This window comes from Lonchura striata, chromosome 6 (assembly GCF_046129695.1).
Source record: "Lonchura striata isolate bLonStr1 chromosome 6, bLonStr1.mat, whole genome shotgun sequence".
Taxonomy (NCBI): Eukaryota; Metazoa; Chordata; class Aves; order Passeriformes; family Estrildidae; genus Lonchura; species Lonchura striata.
Genome location: NC_134608.1, coordinates 1,068,007 through 1,087,876, shown reverse-complemented (window position 1 = coordinate 1,087,876; position 19,870 = coordinate 1,068,007). Strand labels below are relative to the sequence as shown.

General features: G+C 56.3%; 1 protein-coding gene across 1 annotated transcript in view; it reads right to left on the bottom strand.

Annotated features, from left to right (window-relative positions):
- Nucleotides 1-579: 579 nt before the first annotated feature.
- Nucleotides 580-19,870, bottom strand: part of FANCM (FA complementation group M) — a 61,511-nt gene continuing 42,220 nt past the window's right edge. Inside the window, exons 14-23 of the mRNA XM_077783844.1 lie at nt 13,495-15,364; nt 12,782-12,861; nt 12,374-12,682; nt 11,653-11,745; nt 5,336-5,492; nt 4,460-4,566; nt 3,387-3,926; nt 2,242-2,752; nt 1,564-1,855; nt 580-790 (exon numbers count right to left, since the gene is read on the bottom strand). Of these exons, the coding sequence (XP_077639970.1) occupies nt 661-790; nt 1,564-1,855; nt 2,242-2,752; nt 3,387-3,926; nt 4,460-4,566; nt 5,336-5,492; nt 11,653-11,745; nt 12,374-12,682; nt 12,782-12,861; nt 13,495-15,364 (4,089 nt within the window). The 3' untranslated portion in view covers nt 580-660. The remainder of the gene's footprint in view (nt 791-1,563; nt 1,856-2,241; nt 2,753-3,386; nt 3,927-4,459; nt 4,567-5,335; nt 5,493-11,652; nt 11,746-12,373; nt 12,683-12,781; nt 12,862-13,494; nt 15,365-19,870) is intronic.

Here is a 19,870-nt window from a genome sequence, read left to right as displayed (position 1 = left end):
TGGCTCCAGAGGGGCTCCAGCCCTGGAGGGGCTCCGTGGATTCCTGCGGGCTCCGTGCAGGGCTGGGGCAGCTCTGCAGGGGCGTCTCACCGGAGCGGGGCACACTGGTGCGAGTGGCTGAACCGTAGGACAGCTCCTGCTCCAGGGATGGATTTCTCCCTGTCCCAGCCTCTTCCCGGGAAGCGCTGCCGCCCGAAGGGCCGGGAATGCCGATCCCGATCCTTTTCCAGCGGGTGGCAGCAGAGGCTGCGGCGGGATCGGGCGCCGGAGCGCGGCCGGAGGCCCCGAGGACGGGACGGGGCCGCGCTGCCCCGGCGCCCCAGGAGCCGCCGCGGTCCGGGAACACGGAACAGCTCCGAATCCCGTTTTACCCTGGGAACGCGGGGCTCGGTGCTGCACTGATGGCTCCTCGCCGCCACTGCCCGAAGCCTGGCCCGGTACTCGAGCCATCGTTGTGGTTTTTAGCGGAATTGGGGATGATCACTCCCAGCCCTGTCCCAGAGCTCTGCTCTGCCCCGGCCCGGGGACCCTGGGGACACACGGGGCACGGCCAGCCGGGGCGGTGCAGCTCCCACACCCTGAGCTTTGGCAAGTGTTTATTTACATCATTTACATCAATCCCGACTGGGTAAAGTGCAGTGCAGGGCCCGCAGTGCGAGCTCAGCTCTTCCTCTTGGCGGCCGGGGGCTGAGGCAGCAGCTGCAGGTCGAAGTCGTGGCGCAGGAACCGATGGAGCTCCTCGGCCTGGGGCCGGCTCAGCCGCGCCCCCGCCGCCAGCGCCGGCACCGAGCTGCGAGAGAGGGAACCCAGGAGCCCCGGAGCCGGGATGGGGCAGCACCGGGAGCCCCGGAGCCGGGATGGGGCAGCACCGGGATGAGGCAGCACCGGGAGCCCCTGGAGCCCGGGATGGGGCAGCACCGGGAGCCCCTGGAGCCCGGGATGGGGCAGCACCGGGATGGGGCAGCACCGGGAGCCCCTGGAGCCCGGGATGGGGCAGCACCGGGATGGGGCAGCACCGGGATGGGGCAGCACCGGGAGCCCAGGATGGGGCAGTACCCAGAGCTGCTGTGGTCACCTCTGTACAGGTGCCCAAGGGCTGGCAGCACACCTGAGCAGTGAAAACAGGGAATGCCGGAGGGAAAGCGAGCACGGGGCAGCAGGAGGGAGGGTGGAAGCAGAGCCCGTGTCAGTGCCCTGGAATGCTCAGCGGGACAGACAGGAATGTGCAAAGAGCAGAGATGGGACAGGAAAGCTCCTGGGAGAGGGTGGGAAAGGCTCTTCCTGAGCAGCTATCCCGGCAGGAAAGGTGCAGGAAGGGAGTCCCTGAGCAGCTATCCCGGCAGGAAAGGTGCAGGAAGGGATTCCCTGAGCAGCTATCCCGGCAGGAAAGGTGCAGGAAGGGATTCCCTGAGCAGCTATCCCGGCAGGAAAGGTGCAGGAAGGGAGTCCCTGAGCAGCTATCCCGGCAGGAAAGGTGCAGGAAGGCTCTCCCTGGTTCCAGGGGAGGAGGAGGAGGGGAAGGCAGGGCCCTGGAGCCCCTGCCAGGCCCTGTGCTGGCGTTACCTGTTGGCCACGGCAGTGATGGAGCTGAAGGAGTGGCAGAGGTTGAGGGCAGCTCCGTAGCTGAGGTTGGGAATGCTCAGGTAGAAGTTGAGGATGTCCCGCTGGTGCCCCTCGGGCTCCGTTGGCACCTGGATGGCAGCGTCCTTCCTGTGCTCCAGCAGAGCCAGGTCTTTCAGCAGAGCTGCAGTTTCCTCCTGGCAGGAGCTGAAGAGGAGCTTTACTCCAGCCTGGACCAAGGCTGAGAGCACTCCATCATAGTACTGAGTCCTCTGCAAACAGCGGGATGTTTCTCCTGAAGAATGGGAGTACAGGAAAGCAAGACCCTGTTATTGTACAGTGGAGTAATTTCATTGCAGACTTTGGATTTTTGGATTAAAATAAATGTCTGTGCATGGATAAAACTGTGCTTGTTCCTGACAAGGAATCCCACAATGATTTGGGTTGGGAGGGACCTCAAATCCCATCCCACCCCTGCCATGGCAGGGACACCTCCCACTGTCCCAGGCTGCTCCAGCCCCAGTGTCCAACCTGGCCTGGGACACTTCCAGGGATCCAGGGGCAGCCACAGCTGCTCTGGCAATCCCAGCCCAGCCAGGAATTCCCAATTCCCAGCATCCCACCCATCCCTGCCCTCTGGCAGTGGGAGCCATTCCCGCTGTCCCTCAGAGCATCACCCACCTGGCCTGACCCTGTCGGTCTCCACAATCACACAGATCCTCTCGAAGACGCCCTGCAGGCGCTGCAGCCTCTGGCCGAGTTTATTCTTGTTCCCGGGGCTCTGCAGCTCCGACTGGAGCATCCTGTCCACGGCCAGGCGGTTGCTGACGATGTAGTCGCTGGTGCCCAGGGAGCAAACGTGCACCCGGAGCCCGTGCACGGCCCGCAGGCACGAGAGCACCTCCGGCCCCGAGCAGATCTCCCGGCTGTCCGCCAGGATGCACAGCGAGGGGCTCTGCTCCCCGGGAACACGGCAATTCCCAGCCAGGGAAGGGCTCTGCTCCAATGGAACACGGGAATTCCCAGCCAGGGAAGGGCTGTGCTCCCCGGGAACACGGGAATTCCCAGCCAGGGAAAGGCTGTGCTCCCTGGGATCACAGGAAATCCCAGCCGTGGCCGAGGAAGGGTTTGGGACAGCAGGACACGCCGAGCCTGAGCTGCTCCCGTGGGTCTTCTTCAAAGAGCTGTACACCTGTGAGTGGTGAAAATCACAGATTGTGGGGGTTTTATATCAAATCAATAAAAGGATGTTTTGCAGTATCAACACTTCCACATTGACACTTTAATGCCTGTATCGGTCTCCCCCATGAGCTGAGCTTATTATCCCAGAGTTTGGATGACAAAAGCAGCAGCTTTCACTAAGAAGCTCAACAAAACCTGGATCTTGTAAAGGACTGAGATCAGGCTGGGAAGTGAGAGAAATCAGGAAACCAACCTCAGGGAGGTGCTGAAAGCCCTGAATTCAGACAGTGAACCAGGATCTTCTGAACAAACCCAAGGAATCAGTGAACACGGCTGTTCCATGATCCTCCATGACTGTCAGACCAAGGGAGACTCACCCCAGTTTTAATTTGTTCAGTCCTAAAATACTGCAGGTTACCCTGGGAGTAACAAAGCTTCTAGCAGCAAGGAAAGGGAGATGGTCCTGGAAGTGTCCAAGGCCAGGTTGGAGCAACCTGGTCCATGGAAGATGCACTGGGAAGGGTTTTAAGGTCCCTTCCAACCCCAACCATTCCATGATTCCCCGACTCCCTGATTCCTCAGAAGAGCCCTGGCCCAGGAATTCTCTCCCACAAGGAAGCTCCCTGCTTTCCCTGAGCACTGACCTGCCCAGCAGGCTGCAGATCCGAGTTCCTGCAGCCAGAGGCAGCTGGGGGGACGGGCGTGCTCCTGCCTGGCTGCTCCGGGGGAGGATCCAGCATCCCAAACTCTGCAGCTTCCAGGCCCAGCAGCCTCTCCGTGTCCTGCCCCCCAGCCTGGGGAGCTGTGGCCTCCCCAGCCCCGCTGCTGTGCCGTGCAGAGGGGGCTGAGGGCAGGGCCCTGGGGAGCTGCCCCTTGCCCTGCCCTGCTTCCAGGGCCTCCTCCCTGCTGGCTCCCGTCTCCTCCTCGCTGGAGTCGCTCAGGACAATAATTCGGGAAGGTTTTTTCTTCTGGCCCGGGGCAGGAGCATTCCCTGCCAGCCTGGCCTGGTTCAGCCTCGTCCTGCGGCGGGTCAGGTACGGCTTCGTGCTGCTGCTGCTGCCCTCAGCGGTGAGCAGGTCAAAATTCACACACACTTCCTCCTCACTGCAGCCACTCTGAGCCTCCTCCTCCTCATCCCCCACACAGAAACTGTCCTCAGCATAAGTCACATCTTGCTCGGGAATCTGGGGGGAAACAGAGGCAGGGAGTTTGGGAAAGCTGCTCCTCACCAGAACTGGCCTTGGCTTATCCAGCCCTCCCCACACACTAATACTGGGGCTGATGGGCTTCAACCCCACCCAGTGCCACCCCTGCCATGGCAGAGACATCCCCACTATCCCAGGGTGCCCCAAAGTCCAACCTGGCCTTGGGCACTGCCAGGGATCCAGGGGCAGCCACAGCTGCTCTGGCAATTCCAGCCCAGCCAGGAATTCCCAATTCCCAATCTCCCACCCATCCCTGCCCTCTGGCACTGGGAGCCATTCCCTGGGTCCTGTCCCTCCATCCTTGTCCCCAGTCCCTCTCCAGCTCTCCTGGAGCCCCTCCAGGCCCTGCAAGGGGGTCTGAGGTTTTCTTGGATCCTTCCCTTCTCCTGGCTGAAGTTTTGTGTTGGAACTTGTAATTTACCAAAAAAGGCTGTAACTGCTCTTCAAAGCAGACCCTCGCTGTGGTCCCACAAGGGGAGCTCCCCAAGGAGAGGAGCCCCTGCCCTTCGCACCTGGGAGAAGATGGCTGAGGGGTTGAATTCCCGATGGACCATTTTGTATCGGCTGCCGAGGGCGGGGCTGCGCACGGAGCTCAGGTAAACTCCCCTCATCTCACTCTCTGAAACAAACAAGAAACAAAAGAATTCAGGATTAGAAGTTTTAATTCACACCTGGTACACTGTGTTTTCCATATTCCTTTATGGTCTCCCGAAGAGCTGTATTTCCCAAAGCAATATTCTGCAATTCTCCAGCCATCTCTGGAAATCCCAAAGCCCAGGCCTAAGGATTTAAGATGAAGGAGGGCAGGGATGGGTGGGAGATTGGGAACTGGGAATTCCTGGCTGGGCTGGAACTGCCAGAGCAGCTGTGGCTGCCCCTGGATCCCTGGCAGTGCCCAAGGCCAGGTTGGACATTGGGACACCCTGGGGCAGTGGGAGGGGTCCCTGCCATCCAGGGGTGGCACTGGGTGGGGTTTGAGGTCCTTCCAACCCAAACCATCCTGGGATTCCAAGTGTACCCAGCCTGTGTCATGGAAGCTGCCATTCAATCCCAGAATATCCTGACAGGGATCATCCCATCCCTGTCCCTGCACCCTCAACAACCCCACCCTGTCCATCCCTGGCAGCGCTGTCCAAAGGCTCCTGCAGCTCCGGCAGCCTCGGGGCTGTGCCCATGCCCTGGGGAGCCTGGGCAGTGCCAGCCCCTCTGGGGAAGAGCCTTTCCTGATTCCAGCCTGAGCTGCCTGGCCCAGCTCAGCTGCTCCCTCAGGATGCAGGAGCTTTTCCAGGTTGGCAGAGCCCTGGATGCCGTGGCTGGAGCAGCTCCTGAGCCCGGGTGAGGAGGTCACTGCTCCCACCCCAGGGATGCTCTGGGAATTCCCCACTCACCGTTGAGGGCCTGGGTGGGCTCCCCTTCATCATCCAGGAACTGGGCCAGGGACGGGCTCGGCCCCTCCCCGCTTCCATCGCTCTCGTCCGAGGAGATCCCCTGGGCACCCAGCAGGGACAGCTCGGCCTCCTCCTCCAGGAACTGCCTGCCTGCAGCCTGCACACAGCGGGGCAATTAGCACCGCGCTAATGAACCAGCACTGCCTGAGCCGCCCCACGGCTCCAAGCGCAGGGATCCACCTCGGGAGGGAAGGGGCAGGGAATGGCACAGGCAGTGCCCAGCACAGGGTGCCCAGCGCAGGGTGCCCAGCACAGGCACAGCCCAGCACAGGGTGCCCAGCACAGGGTGCCCAGCACAGGCAGTGCCCAGCACAGGCAGTGCCCAGCACAGGGTGCCCAGCACAGGCAGTGCCCAGCACAGGCAGTGCCCAGCACAGGGTGCCCAGCACAGGCAGTGCCCAGCACAGGCAGTGCCCAGCACAGGGTGCCCAGCACAGGGTGCCCAGCACAGGCACAGCCCAGCACAGGCAGTGCCCAGCACAGGGTGCCCAGCACAGGGTGCCCAGCACAGGCAGAGCCCAGCACAGGGTGCCCAGCACAGGGTGCCCAGCACAGGCAGTGCCCAGCACAGGGTGCCCAGCACAGGGTGCCCAGCACAGGCAGTGCCCAGCACAGGGTGCCCAGCACAGGCAGAGCCCAGCACAGGCAGTGCCCAGCACAGGCAGAGCCCAGCACAGGGTGCCCAGCACAGGCAGTGCCCAGCACAGGGTGCCCAGCACAGGCAGAGCCCAGCACAGGCAGTGCCCAGCACAGGCAGTGCCCAGCACAGGGTGCCCAGCACAGGCAGAGCCCAGCACAGGCACAGCCCAGCACAGGCAGTGCCCAGCACAGGGTGCCCAGCACAGGGTGCCCAGCACAGGGTGCCCAGCACAGGGTGCCCAGCACAGGCAGTGCCCAGCACAGGCAGAGCCCAGCACAGGCAGTGCCCAGCACAGGCAGAGCCCAGCACAGGGTGCCCAGCACAGGGTGCCCAGCACAGGCAGAGCCCAGCACAGGCAGAGCCCAGCACAGGGTGCCCAGCACAGGGTGCCCAGCACAGGCAGTGCCCAGCACAGGGTGCCCAGCACAGGGTGCCCAGCACAGGGTGCCCAGCACAGGCAGTGCCCAGCACAGGCAGAGCCCAGCACAGGCAGTGCCCAGCACAGGCAGAGCCCAGCACAGGGTGCCCAGCACAGGGTGCCCAGCACAGGCAGAGCCCAGCACAGGCAGAGCCCAGCACAGGGTGCCCAGCACAGGCAGTGCCCAGCACAGGCAGTGCCCAGCACAGGGTGCCCAGCACAGGCAGAGCCCAGCACAGGGTGCCCAGCACAGGGTGCCCAGCACAGGGTGCCCAGCACAGGCAGTGCCCAGCACAGGGTGCCCAGCACAGGGTGCCCAGCACAGGCAGAGCCCAGCACAGGCAGTGCCCAGCACAGGGTGCCCAGCACAGGCAGTGCCCAGCACAGGGTGCCCAGCACAGGGTGCCCAGCACAGGGTGCCCAGCACAGGCAGTGCCCAGCACAGGGTGCCCAGCACAGGCAGTGCCCAGCACAGGCAGTGCCCAGCACAGGGTGCCCAGCACAGGGTGCCCAGCACAGGCAGTGCCCAGCACAGGGTGCCCAGCACAGGCAGTGCCCAGCACAGGCAGTGCCCAGCACAGGGTGCCCAGCACAGGCAGTGCCCAGCACAGGGTGCCCAGCACAGGGTGCCCAGCACAGGCAGTGCCCAGCACAGGCAGTGCCCAGCACAGGGTGCCCAGCACAGGGTGCCCAGCACAGGCAGTGCCCAGCACAGGCAGTGCCCAGCACAGGGTGCCCAGCACAGGGTGCCCAGCACAGGGTGCCCAGCACAGGGTGCCCAGCACAGGCAATGCCCAGCACAGGGTGCCCAGCACAGGGTGCCCAGCACAGGCAGAGCCCAGCACAGGGTGCCCAGCACAGGCAGTGCCCAGCACAGGGTGCCCAGCACAGGGTGCCCAGCACAGGCAGTGCCCAGCACAGGGTGCCCAGCACAGGGTGCCCAGCACAGGGTGCCCAGCACAGGCAGTGCCCAGCACAGGGTGCCCAGCACAGGGTGCCCAGCACAGGCAGAGCCCAGCACAGGGTGCCCAGCACAGGGTGCCCAGCACAGGCAGAGCCCAGCACAGGCAGTGCCCAGCACAGGGTGCCCAGCACAGGCAGTGCCCAGCACAGGGTGCCCAGCACAGGGTGCCCAGCACAGGCAGAGCCCAGCACAGGGTGCCCAGCACAGGGTGCCCAGCACAGGCAGTGCCCAGCACAGGGTGCCCAGCACAGGGTGCCCAGCACAGGCAGTGCCCAGCACAGGGTGCCCAGCACAGGGTGCCCAGCACAGGCAGAGCCCAGCACAGGGTGCCCAGCACAGGGTGCCCAGCACAGGCAGAGCCCAGCACAGGCAGTGCCCAGCACAGGGTGCCCAGCACAGGCAGTGCCCAGCACAGGGTGCCCAGCACAGGGTGCCCAGCACAGGCAGAGCCCAGCACAGGGTGCCCAGCACAGGGTGCCCAGCACAGGCAGTGCCCAGCACAGGGTGCCCAGCACAGGGTGCCCAGCACAGGCAGTGCCCAGCACAGGGTGCCCAGCACAGGGTGCCCAGCACAGGGTGCCCAGCACAGGCAGTGCCCAGCACAGGGTGCCCAGCACAGGGTGCCCAGCACAGGCAGAGCCCAGCACAGGGTGCCCAGCACAGGGTGCCCAGCACAGGCAGAGCCCAGCACAGGCAGTGCCCAGCACAGGGTGCCCAGCACAGGCAGTGCCCAGCACAGGGTGCCCAGCACAGGGTGCCCAGCACAGGCAGAGCCCAGCACAGGGTGCCCAGCACAGGGTGCCCAGCACAGGCAGTGCCCAGCACAGGGTGCCCAGCACAGGGTGCCCAGCACAGGGTGCCCAGCACAGGCAGTGCCCAGCACAGGCAGTGCCCAGCACAGGCAGTGCCCAGCACAGGCAGTGCCCAGCACAGGGTGCCCAGCACAGGCACAGCCCAGCACAGGCAGAGCCCAGCACAGGCAGTGCCCAGCACAGGGTGCCCAGCACAGGCAGTGCCCAGCACAGGGTGCCCAGCACAGGCACAGCCCAGCACAGGCACAGCCCAGCACAGGCAGAGCCCAGCACAGGCAGTGCCCAGCACAGGGTGCCCAGCACAGGGTGCCCAGCACAGGCACAGCCCAGCACAGGCAGTGCCCAGCACAGGCAGTGCCCAGCACAGGCAGTGCCCAGCACAGGGTGCCCAGCACAGGCAGAGCCCAGCACAGGCAGTGCCCAGCACAGACAGTGCCCAGCACAGGCAGAGCCCAGCACAGGCAGAGCCCAGCACAGGCAGTGCCCAGCACAGACAGTGCCCAGCACAGGCAGAGCCCAGCACAGGCAGAGCCCAGCACAGACAGTGCCCAGCACAGGCACAGCCCAGCACAGGCAGAGCCCAGCACAGGCAGTGCCCAGCACAGGGTGCCCAGCACAGGCAGTGCCCAGCACAGGCAGTGCCCAGCACAGGCAGTGCCCAGCACAGGGTGCCCAGCACAGGGTGCCCAGCACAGGGTGCCCAGCACAGGGTGCCCAGCACAGGCAGTGCCCAGCACAGACAGTGCCCAGCACAGGCAGAGCCCAGCACAGGCAGTGCCCAGCACAGGGTGCCCAGCACAGGCAGAGCCCAGCACAGGGTGCCCAGCACAGGCAGTGCCCAGCACAGGGTGCCCAGCACAGGCAGTGCCCAGCACAGGGTGCCCAGCACAGGGTGCCCAGCACAGGGTGCCCAGCACAGGCAGTGCCCAGCACAGGCAGTGCCCAGCACAGGCAGTGCCCAGCACAGGCAGTGCCCAGCACAGGGTGCCCAGCACAGGCACAGCCCAGCACAGGCAGAGCCCAGCACAGGCAGTGCCCAGCACAGGGTGCCCAGCACAGGCAGTGCCCAGCACAGGGTGCCCAGCACAGGCACAGCCCAGCACAGGCACAGCCCAGCACAGGCAGAGCCCAGCACAGGGTGCCCAGCACAGGGTGCCCAGCACAGGCACAGCCCAGCACAGGCACAGCCCAGCACAGGCAGTGCCCAGCACAGGGTGCCCAGCACAGGGTGCCCAGCACAGGCACAGCCCAGCACAGGCAGTGCCCAGCACAGGCAGTGCCCAGCACAGGCAGTGCCCAGCACAGGGTGCCCAGCACAGGCAGAGCCCAGCACAGGCAGTGCCCAGCACAGACAGTGCCCAGCACAGGCAGAGCCCAGCACAGGCAGAGCCCAGCACAGGCAGTGCCCAGCACAGACAGTGCCCAGCACAGGCAGAGCCCAGCACAGGCAGAGCCCAGCACAGACAGTGCCCAGCACAGGCACAGCCCAGCACAGGCAGAGCCCAGCACAGGCAGTGCCCAGCACAGGGTGCCCAGCACAGGCAGTGCCCAGCACAGGCAGTGCCCAGCACAGGCAGTGCCCAGCACAGGGTGCCCAGCACAGGGTGCCCAGCACAGGGTGCCCAGCACAGGGTGCCCAGCACAGGCAGTGCCCAGCACAGACAGTGCCCAGCACAGGCAGAGCCCAGCACAGGCAGTGCCCAGCACAGGGTGCCCAGCACAGGCAGAGCCCAGCACAGGGTGCCCAGCACAGGCAGTGCCCAGCACAGGGTGCCCAGCACAGGCAGTGCCCAGCACAGGGTGCCCAGCACAGGGTGCCCAGCACAGGCAGTGCCCAGCACAGGGTGCCCAGCACAGGCAGTGCCCAGCACAGGGTGCCCAGCACAGGCAGTGCCCAGAACAGGGTGCCCAGCACAGGGTGCCCAGCACAGGCAGAGCCCAGCACAGGGTGCCCAGCACAGGGTGCCCAGCACAGGGTGCCCAGCACAGGCACAGCCCAGCACAGGCAGTGCCCAGCACAGGGTGCCCAGCACAGGCAGTGCCCAGAACAGGGTGCCCAGCACAGGGTGCCCAGCACAGGGTGCCCAGCACACACAGCGGGTCACTTTGGAACTCACAAATCCAGTTTTACTCATTTCCTGTGCTTTCAAATCTCCGGTTTGATTTTGGTTCCTCCAAACCCAAGTGCAGCAGGGATGTCAGACACAGACCCCACCCTGGTTTGCTCTTTCTGCTCAGGATTTTGGACTCATCAAATGGATCCCACCCATGGTGCAGCTCAGATGAGGCACTTCCATTGTGACTGCAGTGCAGGAGGCTTGATCCTAAATTCCATCAAAACCAGGCAACAAAACATTCCCGAGGTCACACACAGAAACAAAACAAGTTAACTCAGGGAGGTGTTTTGTCCGAGGTATTTTATATTAAATTCATATTCCTCCTGTAATTTCAGCTGTAAATTACTAAAGTAAAACATCAAATTAGCCCCAAAATAATTATACCATAAGGGAAGTCTTAAAAATGAAAATTATTGTTAAAAAGTTACAAAATGCTCAACATATGGTGCCCTGGAGTACTGATTATGGCAATTTCTGCCCAGTGCAACCACAGTTATGAATTTTTTAAGAGTTTTTTAGCTTCAGTAAGTCTGGTGCTGCCTCCTCTCCTGCCTCCATCCCTGCTGAAGTGTTAAATACTGAGATGAGGTTTAAAACTTGGGGTTGAGGGACATTGCTGCCTTCAGTGTCCAGGGCTGAAGCCATTAGTGGGAATCATTCATATGAGCAAGCAGCCCAGTCCTGATAATGATAATAATAAATAAAAATAATAAAATTTTTAAAAATAATAAAAATTAAATTTTATTATAGTTATTGCTGTTATCATATTAATATTTTGTTATTATATTTTGTCTAAATATATAAATACAATATATTATCATAATATAACAAAGAATCCCAGAATACCCTGATCTGCAGGGGATTCACAGGGAAAATAAATATAATATAATATAATATAATATAATATAATATAATATAATATAATATAATATAATATAATATAATATAGATATATTATATAATAGTTTATTGTTATTATTATGATTATTGTGATTATTATTGTGATTTATTATTATTATTATTATTATTATTACTATTATTATCATTATCATTATTATTATTATTATTATCTTATTCTGGACAGGACCCTGAGCTCCTCTCAGGGTATCCCTGGAGTTGCCCTCCAAGCTGTTCCCTGGTTTCACAGCTGCCACCCAGCCCTGCAGGTGAGGTAGCAGATTCCCAAATTGCAGCTCCAGCGTCTGCCAGGAGCTGCTGTGGCAGAGCAGAGCCCCAGCCCCACGTTCCAGCTGCAGCTGCCCCACAGCCGACCTCAGTGTCCCCAGAGGCACAGAGTGCCACCCACCTTGGCTGTCACCCGGCTCCTGGCACGCTTGGCTGCTCCTGGCCGGGGCCTGTCCCGCTGGAAATCCCCACTGTCCTCGCTGGATGTGTCTGACTGCAACAGGAACACAGCACTGAGCGGGGCTGCAGCACTGGCACCACTCCTCACCCCCAGACATCCCTGAACCCCAGCCTGGAAGGGACCTCAAAGCGGCTCTAGTGCCACCCCTGCCATGGGCAGGGACACCTTCGGTGGCAGCCACATTCTTCTCTCTCTCAGGATTTTTCACTGAGGTGCACAGAGAGAAGAAAGATAAAGCAATTTCTATTCCTGCTCCTTGTTTTCCCATGTGGAATGTGTTTGGAGAATTGTTTCCCTGGGGTGATTGCTTGGTTGGATTCTGGTGAGGATTGTTTGAGCCTGATGGACAATCCAACCCACCTGGGGCTGGTCTCTGGAGAGGGTCACCAGTTGCGAGTCAGATATGGGAGTTAGAGAAAGCAGGTTTGTAGTTTCAATATCTACTTTAAATAGTGTATTAATGTATTATAGCATAGTTATAATAAAGAAATCGTTCAGCCTTCTGAACTGGAGTCAGACATTATCATTTCTTCCCACCTGCATTTACAATAACCTCCCACTGACAGGGCAGGAAAATGGGATTTGGAAGAAAAATCAGCTGAAATGTGCTGTGAATTTGCTTTTTTTGGTCCAGAGCCCCGTGGCAGGCAGGTTATTGCACCTTTCCTGGCTGTTGCAATGTTTCACTGCCAAAAGCCCCAGTTCTGGCAGGTTGGACACTGGGGCTGGAGCAGCCTGGCACAGTGGAGGTGTCCCTGCCATGGCAGGGCTGGCACTGGGTGGGATTTGAGGTCCCTCCAACCCAACCCATTGTGGATCCCGTGCACTGTGGAGACCCTGGGGAGGAACTGAAGGGAAGCAGGAGTGAGCTCCCATTATTTCTCTCCATTTCACTGCTGACCACGCTCAGAGGGCGCCGGCGTTTCCTGGTGACCCGAGCTGGGGACTCCAGGTCGCTCTCATCCATCCCCTGTGGGAACAGAGCAGACATCAGAGCACAGAGCTTTTGTGTTTTGCTGTTTAAATTGCCATTTTGCTTCTCTTGCCTATCATTTTCCCTAAGACTCACATCAGGAGACTTCAAAACATTCTTTTTTATCCTCTTTTTTCTCTGGAAAACAATCTCTTCCTCGCTGTCACTGCTGGGTCCTGCAGAAAACAGAATAAACAACATTCACCAGAATTGCAGTTCCCAACACAATTTTGTTATAGCTTAGCAATCAAACCCTGCCTCTCCCAGAAAAGCACCTCCAAAGGAGATTATTTATTGATCTACAGGGCAAATATTGTTCTCTTCAGCCTTGTTAATCAAAAGAGATAATCTCCAGCTGGGATGGACAATAAATCCTGCTTCCCTGGAGAGTCCCAGGGGGAAATGATTACCCCAGGCAGCAGAGGCAGAAAAAGGGAAGAGAAGCAGAACACCAAGAAAAGAAGCCATTAAAAGTTGAGCAAGAGGCAGAGTTGTGGCAGTGCTTTGTGACACAAATCCCTGTGACAGCTGGGAATGTTCCCCTGGAGGAGAAGCTCCAGGGAGAGCTCAGAGCCCCTGGCAGGGCCTGGAGGGGCTCCAGGAGAGCTGGAGAGGGACTGGGGACAAGGATGGAGGGACAGGACCCAGGGAATGTCCCCTCATTGACCCAACTTCCAGCATCACAGCCATTGTTCCTCTTCCTTTCCACCTTCCCAGCCCAGCCATAACACCAAAGGGAGGATCCAAAAGACCCTGGATCCTGTTTCCTAACCGTGAAGGTCTCACTCCTGTCCCAGGAAATTCCCTACCTGCAGCAGGAGACCCACGGGATCCATGGAGTTTGGAGTCTTCCAGGCTTTCTGTCCTTCCTGAAGGGGAATCCATGGCTGACCTCCCAAAGTTCTGCCTCCATGGGCTTTGTTTGACTCGATCTACAGGAGGCACTCCTGGAACTTGCTCCCTGGCATTCGGCAAGACTTTCATAGGAATTCTTTTGACAGCTTTCATATTCACATCCGTCCTGCCTGTTGGGGTCAGAAGTGCTGAAGGCAAAGGTTCTGGGGGTTCCATTCCCCTTCTGCTGCCTGCTGGCTTGAGGACAGGCCCTGCAGCAGGAGCACCCTCGCTCCCCTCCCTGCCATGCCTGCCCCTGCTCTGCCATGACAACGGTGTGGACACGTCCCTTCTCTCCAGCCTTCTGCAGTCCCACCCTGGCGAGGTTTCCAGCCTGGAGCCATCACTCAGGGACATTTTTGCATCCTCAGTGGATCCAGCCCCCGGGGCACTGCCCAGGGCCCCGTTCAGTTTGGGGTTACCAGCATCCCTGCTCTCCTCAGGGGTTTCATCCCCGCTGTCCTCGATGGAGAAGCCCAGGTCGAAGGTCACGGAGAACAGGTCCTGGGAGCAGTCGTAGGGATCATCCTCCCCCAGGGCCACTCCCGATGTTGCCGTGGGCTCCCTGCAGGGCTGGGTGGGGCTCACACCCGGGAATTCCCTGCCTGGCTCTCCCTCTGTCCTAGGGATGGCCCCAGCTGCACCTGCCCTGGCTGGAGGCTCAGTGCTCGTGGGGCTGCCCTCGCCCAGGTCCTCACCAGCCTCATCCTCAAACAAATGGAGACTCTGCTCCACATCAGGAACGTCAAGGGCAGCCTCTGCTGTGTCCTTGGGAAGGAAAGGATCCTTTGGAGGGCCGTTTGTCAGGGGGTGGTCCCTGCAGGGAGTGTTGTTTGGGATTTCAGGGAATTCCTCACTGTCAAACAATCCATCAAAGCTGTCATTCCAGAGCTGCTCCTCTTCAACAGCATCAGCTTTAGTAGATGACACAGTTTTGGACAAATGGGCACTTCTTGAGGCACAGAATTCCCTGGGAACTGTCACTTTGGGGTTCTCCAGGAGCAGCAGTGAAGGATCAGCTTTTGGGGACGCAGGAGAGATGCTGTCCTGCAGTGCCTCTGAATGTCCATCAGGCAGAACATTTGGGGAAGGTGATCTTGTTCCTTCATCTCTCATCATGCTCTCCAAACGCTCCAGTTCATCCCCAGAGGGAGGGGGCTGTGACAGAAGCCTTTGCACCTGGGAAAATGTTTGCTCCAGCTCTGGGGGCTCCTGGGGTGGCCCCAGGAGCATGAAGGAATCCCTGCAGGATTCGGGGAGATAAAACAGGTCTGGGGCTATGGGGGAGGTCTCATACCCCGAGTCCCTGTGGATCCTCCCACAGGCTTTACCTGCAGGGCTGCTCTCCTGTGCTGCTGGGCTGGCAGGGCTTCCAGGGCTGTCACTGTTGTCACACAGGTCAATAAACGCATTTAAGTCAAACGTCACCTCCAGCTCCTCGTCCTTGTCACTGCCCGGGTGAGAGTGTCCAGCCACAGCAAGCCTTGCTCCTGAGGGAGGGGCAGGAGGACCCTGAGGCAGCACAGGCAGCTCCTCACTGAGTGCAGGAGCTCTTCTGGGAGCCTTGGGTTTGGTTATTTTAAAGGTGGTGAAGAGCTCACTGTCGTTATCAGCTGCATCGGGCGGGAATGGTTTTGCTTTGGATTTTGCCAGGTCCTTCCTGGAGCAGCGACCTCTCTGATCCCAGGGCAGGGTGGCCACGGAGGGATTCCTTCTGTTCCCTGCAACATTCACATCTTCCATCCGCAGGTGAGGCTGGAGCTCCTGCTCATAGCTGCAGTCTCCCTGGGGACACAGGGCAGAGGTTACCAGAGGCACAGCCAGGGCTGCTCGCAGCCAGGCTCCAAACAGGGACAAAGGTTTTGTTCTCCTGCAGAACTCCCCACAGACTCTGAACCAATCTTTCATGGGTGCCTATAAATCTGCTGTTCAAAAGGAAACAGCTCTGTTAAACGTGCACTTGGGAAAAGCACCTGGACATGGAGGATCTGAACAGAACAACCTTTTCTTGGCAGTTCAGGCAGACGAATCTCTGGATTCCTTAATCCCTGAAATTACCTTTATAGAGGGTGAGAAAAATGACTTTATAATTAGAGATTGGCTTGTCTGAAGAGATTTCTGGAAGCAGGCTCCAAAGCCACCTTCCAGGAATTTGAAGACTGATCCCTGACAGGACTGGGGATCCTCTGTGGTTGCAGCAGGCAAAGCAAACTGTTCACCATTAACAGATTTTGTCATCAATCATCATCATTTCAACACCAATTTCACACAGATGCTGATGCTTAAACCATCCATTTGTAAAGATATCCAAAGTAACTCCAAGTCTGGATTTTTCTACTGAAGCTGCTTTAGGAGAAAGCTTAGTAAAAACAGCGAGGAGAAGAACTGTCACAAGAGGGTTTTAGGATGATTTTGATCTGGCAGGTTGTAAATAATTCCTGTTCCTCACGCCTGGTCAGAACACAGACTCAAGACGTGGAATTCTTTGTCTGAAATCCAAGAGGAACACCAAACCTGGCTGAGAGCCCAGGTGCCACCCGAGCAGAGGAGCACTGGAGTGACAGTGACAGGGCTGATAAAGCTTTATCTGTTTTGCCTGTTTGGGTTTATCTCAGGAACCACTGCCCCTTGCACAAGGGCTCAATTCAAGCATGCCAGCGTTGCACAAACAAGACAGAAATTAAAGGGATTAAGGGTTAATTAGCTGCCAAACCACTGAACATGAGTGAAATGGGAGGAGGTGCTGCCCCTGCCCACCCACACAGAGAGGGTGAGAGTGCAGCACTGCTCAGGATTGGCCTAATATTGTCCTGCAACCCAAAATCAACCAAAGTACAACCCCAAAACCTACAAACCCTAAATTAATCAAAGCACAACCCCAAAATCTACAAAACTCAAACTCATCAAACAAACCCAAACCAAATCAAAGTACAACCCCCAAACCCAAAACTAACCCCAAACCCCGCAAACTCAAAACCAAATTACAATCCTCAAAGCTCACAAACCCCAAATCCATCAAACTACAAACCTCAAACCTACAAACCACAAACCCATTAAACTACAACCTCCAAAACCTACAAACCCAAACCAAATCAAAATACAACCCCTAAACCCTACACACCCAGAGCCAAACCCCAGCACCCAAAACATACAAACCCAAAATAAAGTGACAACATCCAAACACTCCAAACCCAAGACAAATCAAACTAAAACTCTCAAAATCTACAAACCCAAACCAAATGAAAACACAACCTCTAAAACTTTCAAACACAAACTACAACCCCAAAACTCATTTAAAACACAACCCCCAAAACCTGCACACCCAGAGCTAAACTCCAACAGCCAAAACCTACAAACCCAAAATAAAACTACAACCTCTAAACTCTCCAAACCCCAACAGCCAAAACCTACAAACCCAAAATAAAACTACAACCTCTAAACCCTCCAAACCCAAGCCAAATCAAACTAAAACTCTCAAAATCTACGAACCCTAACCAATGAAAACGAAACCTCCAAACCTCCAAACCCAAAACTCAAACTACAACCCCAAAACCCATCTAAAACACAACTCCCAAAACCTACAAACCCACACCAAATGAAAACACAACCTCCAAAACCTTCAAACTCAAAGCCTGAACTACAACCCCAAAACCCATCTAAAACACAACCCCCAAAACCTACAAACCCAAACCCACTCAAATACAACCCCCAAAACCTACAAACCCAAACCCATTCAAATACAACCCCCAAAACCTACAAACCCAAACCCACGGAAATACAACCCCTAAAACCTACAAACCCCATAGGAATGAAGTTGCCAGAGCAGCTGGGGCTGCCCCTGGATCCCTGGCAGTGCCCAGGGCCAGGCTGGACAGGGTTTGGACTCCCTGGGGCAGTGGAAGTGTCCCTGCCGTGGCAGGGGTGGATGGGATGGGATTTCAGCTCCTTCCCACCCAAACCTTTCTGCGACTGTGGGATGCCAGCACAGGCAGGATCAGAGAAGAGTTTTCCCAGGAATGTCCCCACAGCCCCCTGGAGCCTGGCAGTGCCGCTGGGGCCGGGCACAGCCCAGTGCCAAATTTAGCAGCTGGGGCAGAGCGGGTGAGCCGCTCTGGGCTCAGGCCTTGTGTAAGTGCCCCACTTCCCAGAGCCTTTCTCCTGAACAGAAGGCCGAGCCCAGCCAGCCCGTGCTGCCACACTGAAAGGGCACATTTGGGATTAGCAGCTCGGCCCGAGCGGGCACAAGTGTGCAACCTTAAAGTACCTGCTCAGCTCCCCTCCCGCCCAGAGCTCCAGGGTGTACCAGCTCCTCAGAAAATAGGTCAGGAGCAGGAAAACAGCTCTGAGCTTATTGTACTCAATCAGTGACCCTGCCTGGAGCCGCTCATTCACTTGAAAAAACAAAATATACTTTAGCATAGAAAATAGGAACAGAAAGGTTACATTTTAATATTAAATAGAAAATTATATTAATTTATTACAATAATAACATTTATATTATATATTATTATGGAATGTATTATTATATTATATTACATTATATATTATATTACATTATATATTATATTACATTATATATTACATTACATTATATTACAATATTATATATTATATATTATATTATATTATATTAATTATATTATATTATATTATATTATATTATATTATATTATATTATATTATATTATATTATATTATTATATCTAACAATAATATTATTATAACTCTAACTATATAATTATCATATAGCTATATATAGCTATATAACTATAACTATATAGTTATAATAACGATGATAGTATTTTATATTATAGCTATTATAATATTATGTATTACATAATGTATCAAATTATTATTTTATTGTATTATAATATTATAATTTCTAATATTATGCAATTATATTAATATACGATATTAAAATGTTCATTTTTTTGTATGTAAATATATGTGTAATTATACCCATTCTGGTTCCCAGTATTTAAATTTCAGGTATCAAGTACCAAAATTGCAATTACCCCCTCTCTCCCCCTGAGCTGCTTTGGATGCACATTTTCTAACAAGACTCAGCACCCTGATGAAACCCTGGGGCTGCTGCTGTTTGGGAATTCAGGATAAATCCGTAGGCAGGTACAGTGTGGATTTGGAACAATTAGCACTCCTTTGAGTGGAAGCACGCAGAATTCCCCCTTTGGTGTGTTCTGGCCAAGCAGATGCTGCTCCTCACTCAAACCCCCCCAGCCCTCCCCATCCCCTCTCCTCCAGGGCCTCAGAACAGCTTTCAGCTCCTTCCCAACACAAACTTTTCTGTGATTCCAGGAGTTTTTTCTGATCATATTTTCCATATTTTGCCAAAACTGCTGCTGTGCTGCAGCACCAGTGATGTGTGCCCGAAGTTCTGGTGGCCTGTGAGTGCCCTGCTGCCCGCCCTGAGCTCAGAGCAGCCTTTCACTCATCACCCCTTCCAGGAACTGGAATCAGTCCCTGCTCCACCACTGCTCCCTTTCCAGAACACACTTCAGGGCAAGAAGCACTGTCAAAAACTTGGGTTTGGAGGTTTAAGTGTATTACATGAGATGATCTTTGAAAATGTGTTTAGTTGAGTCATGGAAGAAGCCTGAGGGACACAGAAACACCAATTTCCTTCGAACACACTGAGATAATTCTCTCCCTAATGGCATCACATTATTGATAGATCTGCTCATTCTCTTGGGTTTTGCCTTCTGCTACCCAATAAAAACAACCAAGATCCCCAAAAAGAAAGATGATTACAAAATCCAGGGTATGTGCCCTGGCAAATATGGGAGCAGGATCAATAAAGAGGCTGAAGAGGTGGATGTTCAAGAACATCAGGAAATGAATCAGGGTGCCTGGAGCAGCTGTGGAAGTGTCCAAGGCCAGGCTGGACAGGACTGGAGCAGCCTGGGATGGTGGAAGGTGTCCCTGCCATGGCACTGGATGGGATTTAGGGTCCCTCCAACCCAAACCATTCCAGGATTCCATACTAACAATCCCATTTGCTGAGAACATGCCCTGCCCCTGCTCTCTTTGTGTTTAGCACTGGCATGGCAGAGCTGGGACTGAGGGCAGGGATTCATGGAATGGCTGGGGTTGGACCATCCAGTCCCATTCCCAAATCACTCTGGGAGCACAAGCCCAGCCCCAGGAAAAGCACCAAGCACCTGCAATTCCAGGTCTGAACAACCCAGCCCTGGCCTCAGGTAATGCTCAGACTCAGAAAATTTAGCAACGAGATCAGAAGAAGCAATTCATAGGAACTATATGAATTGGAGA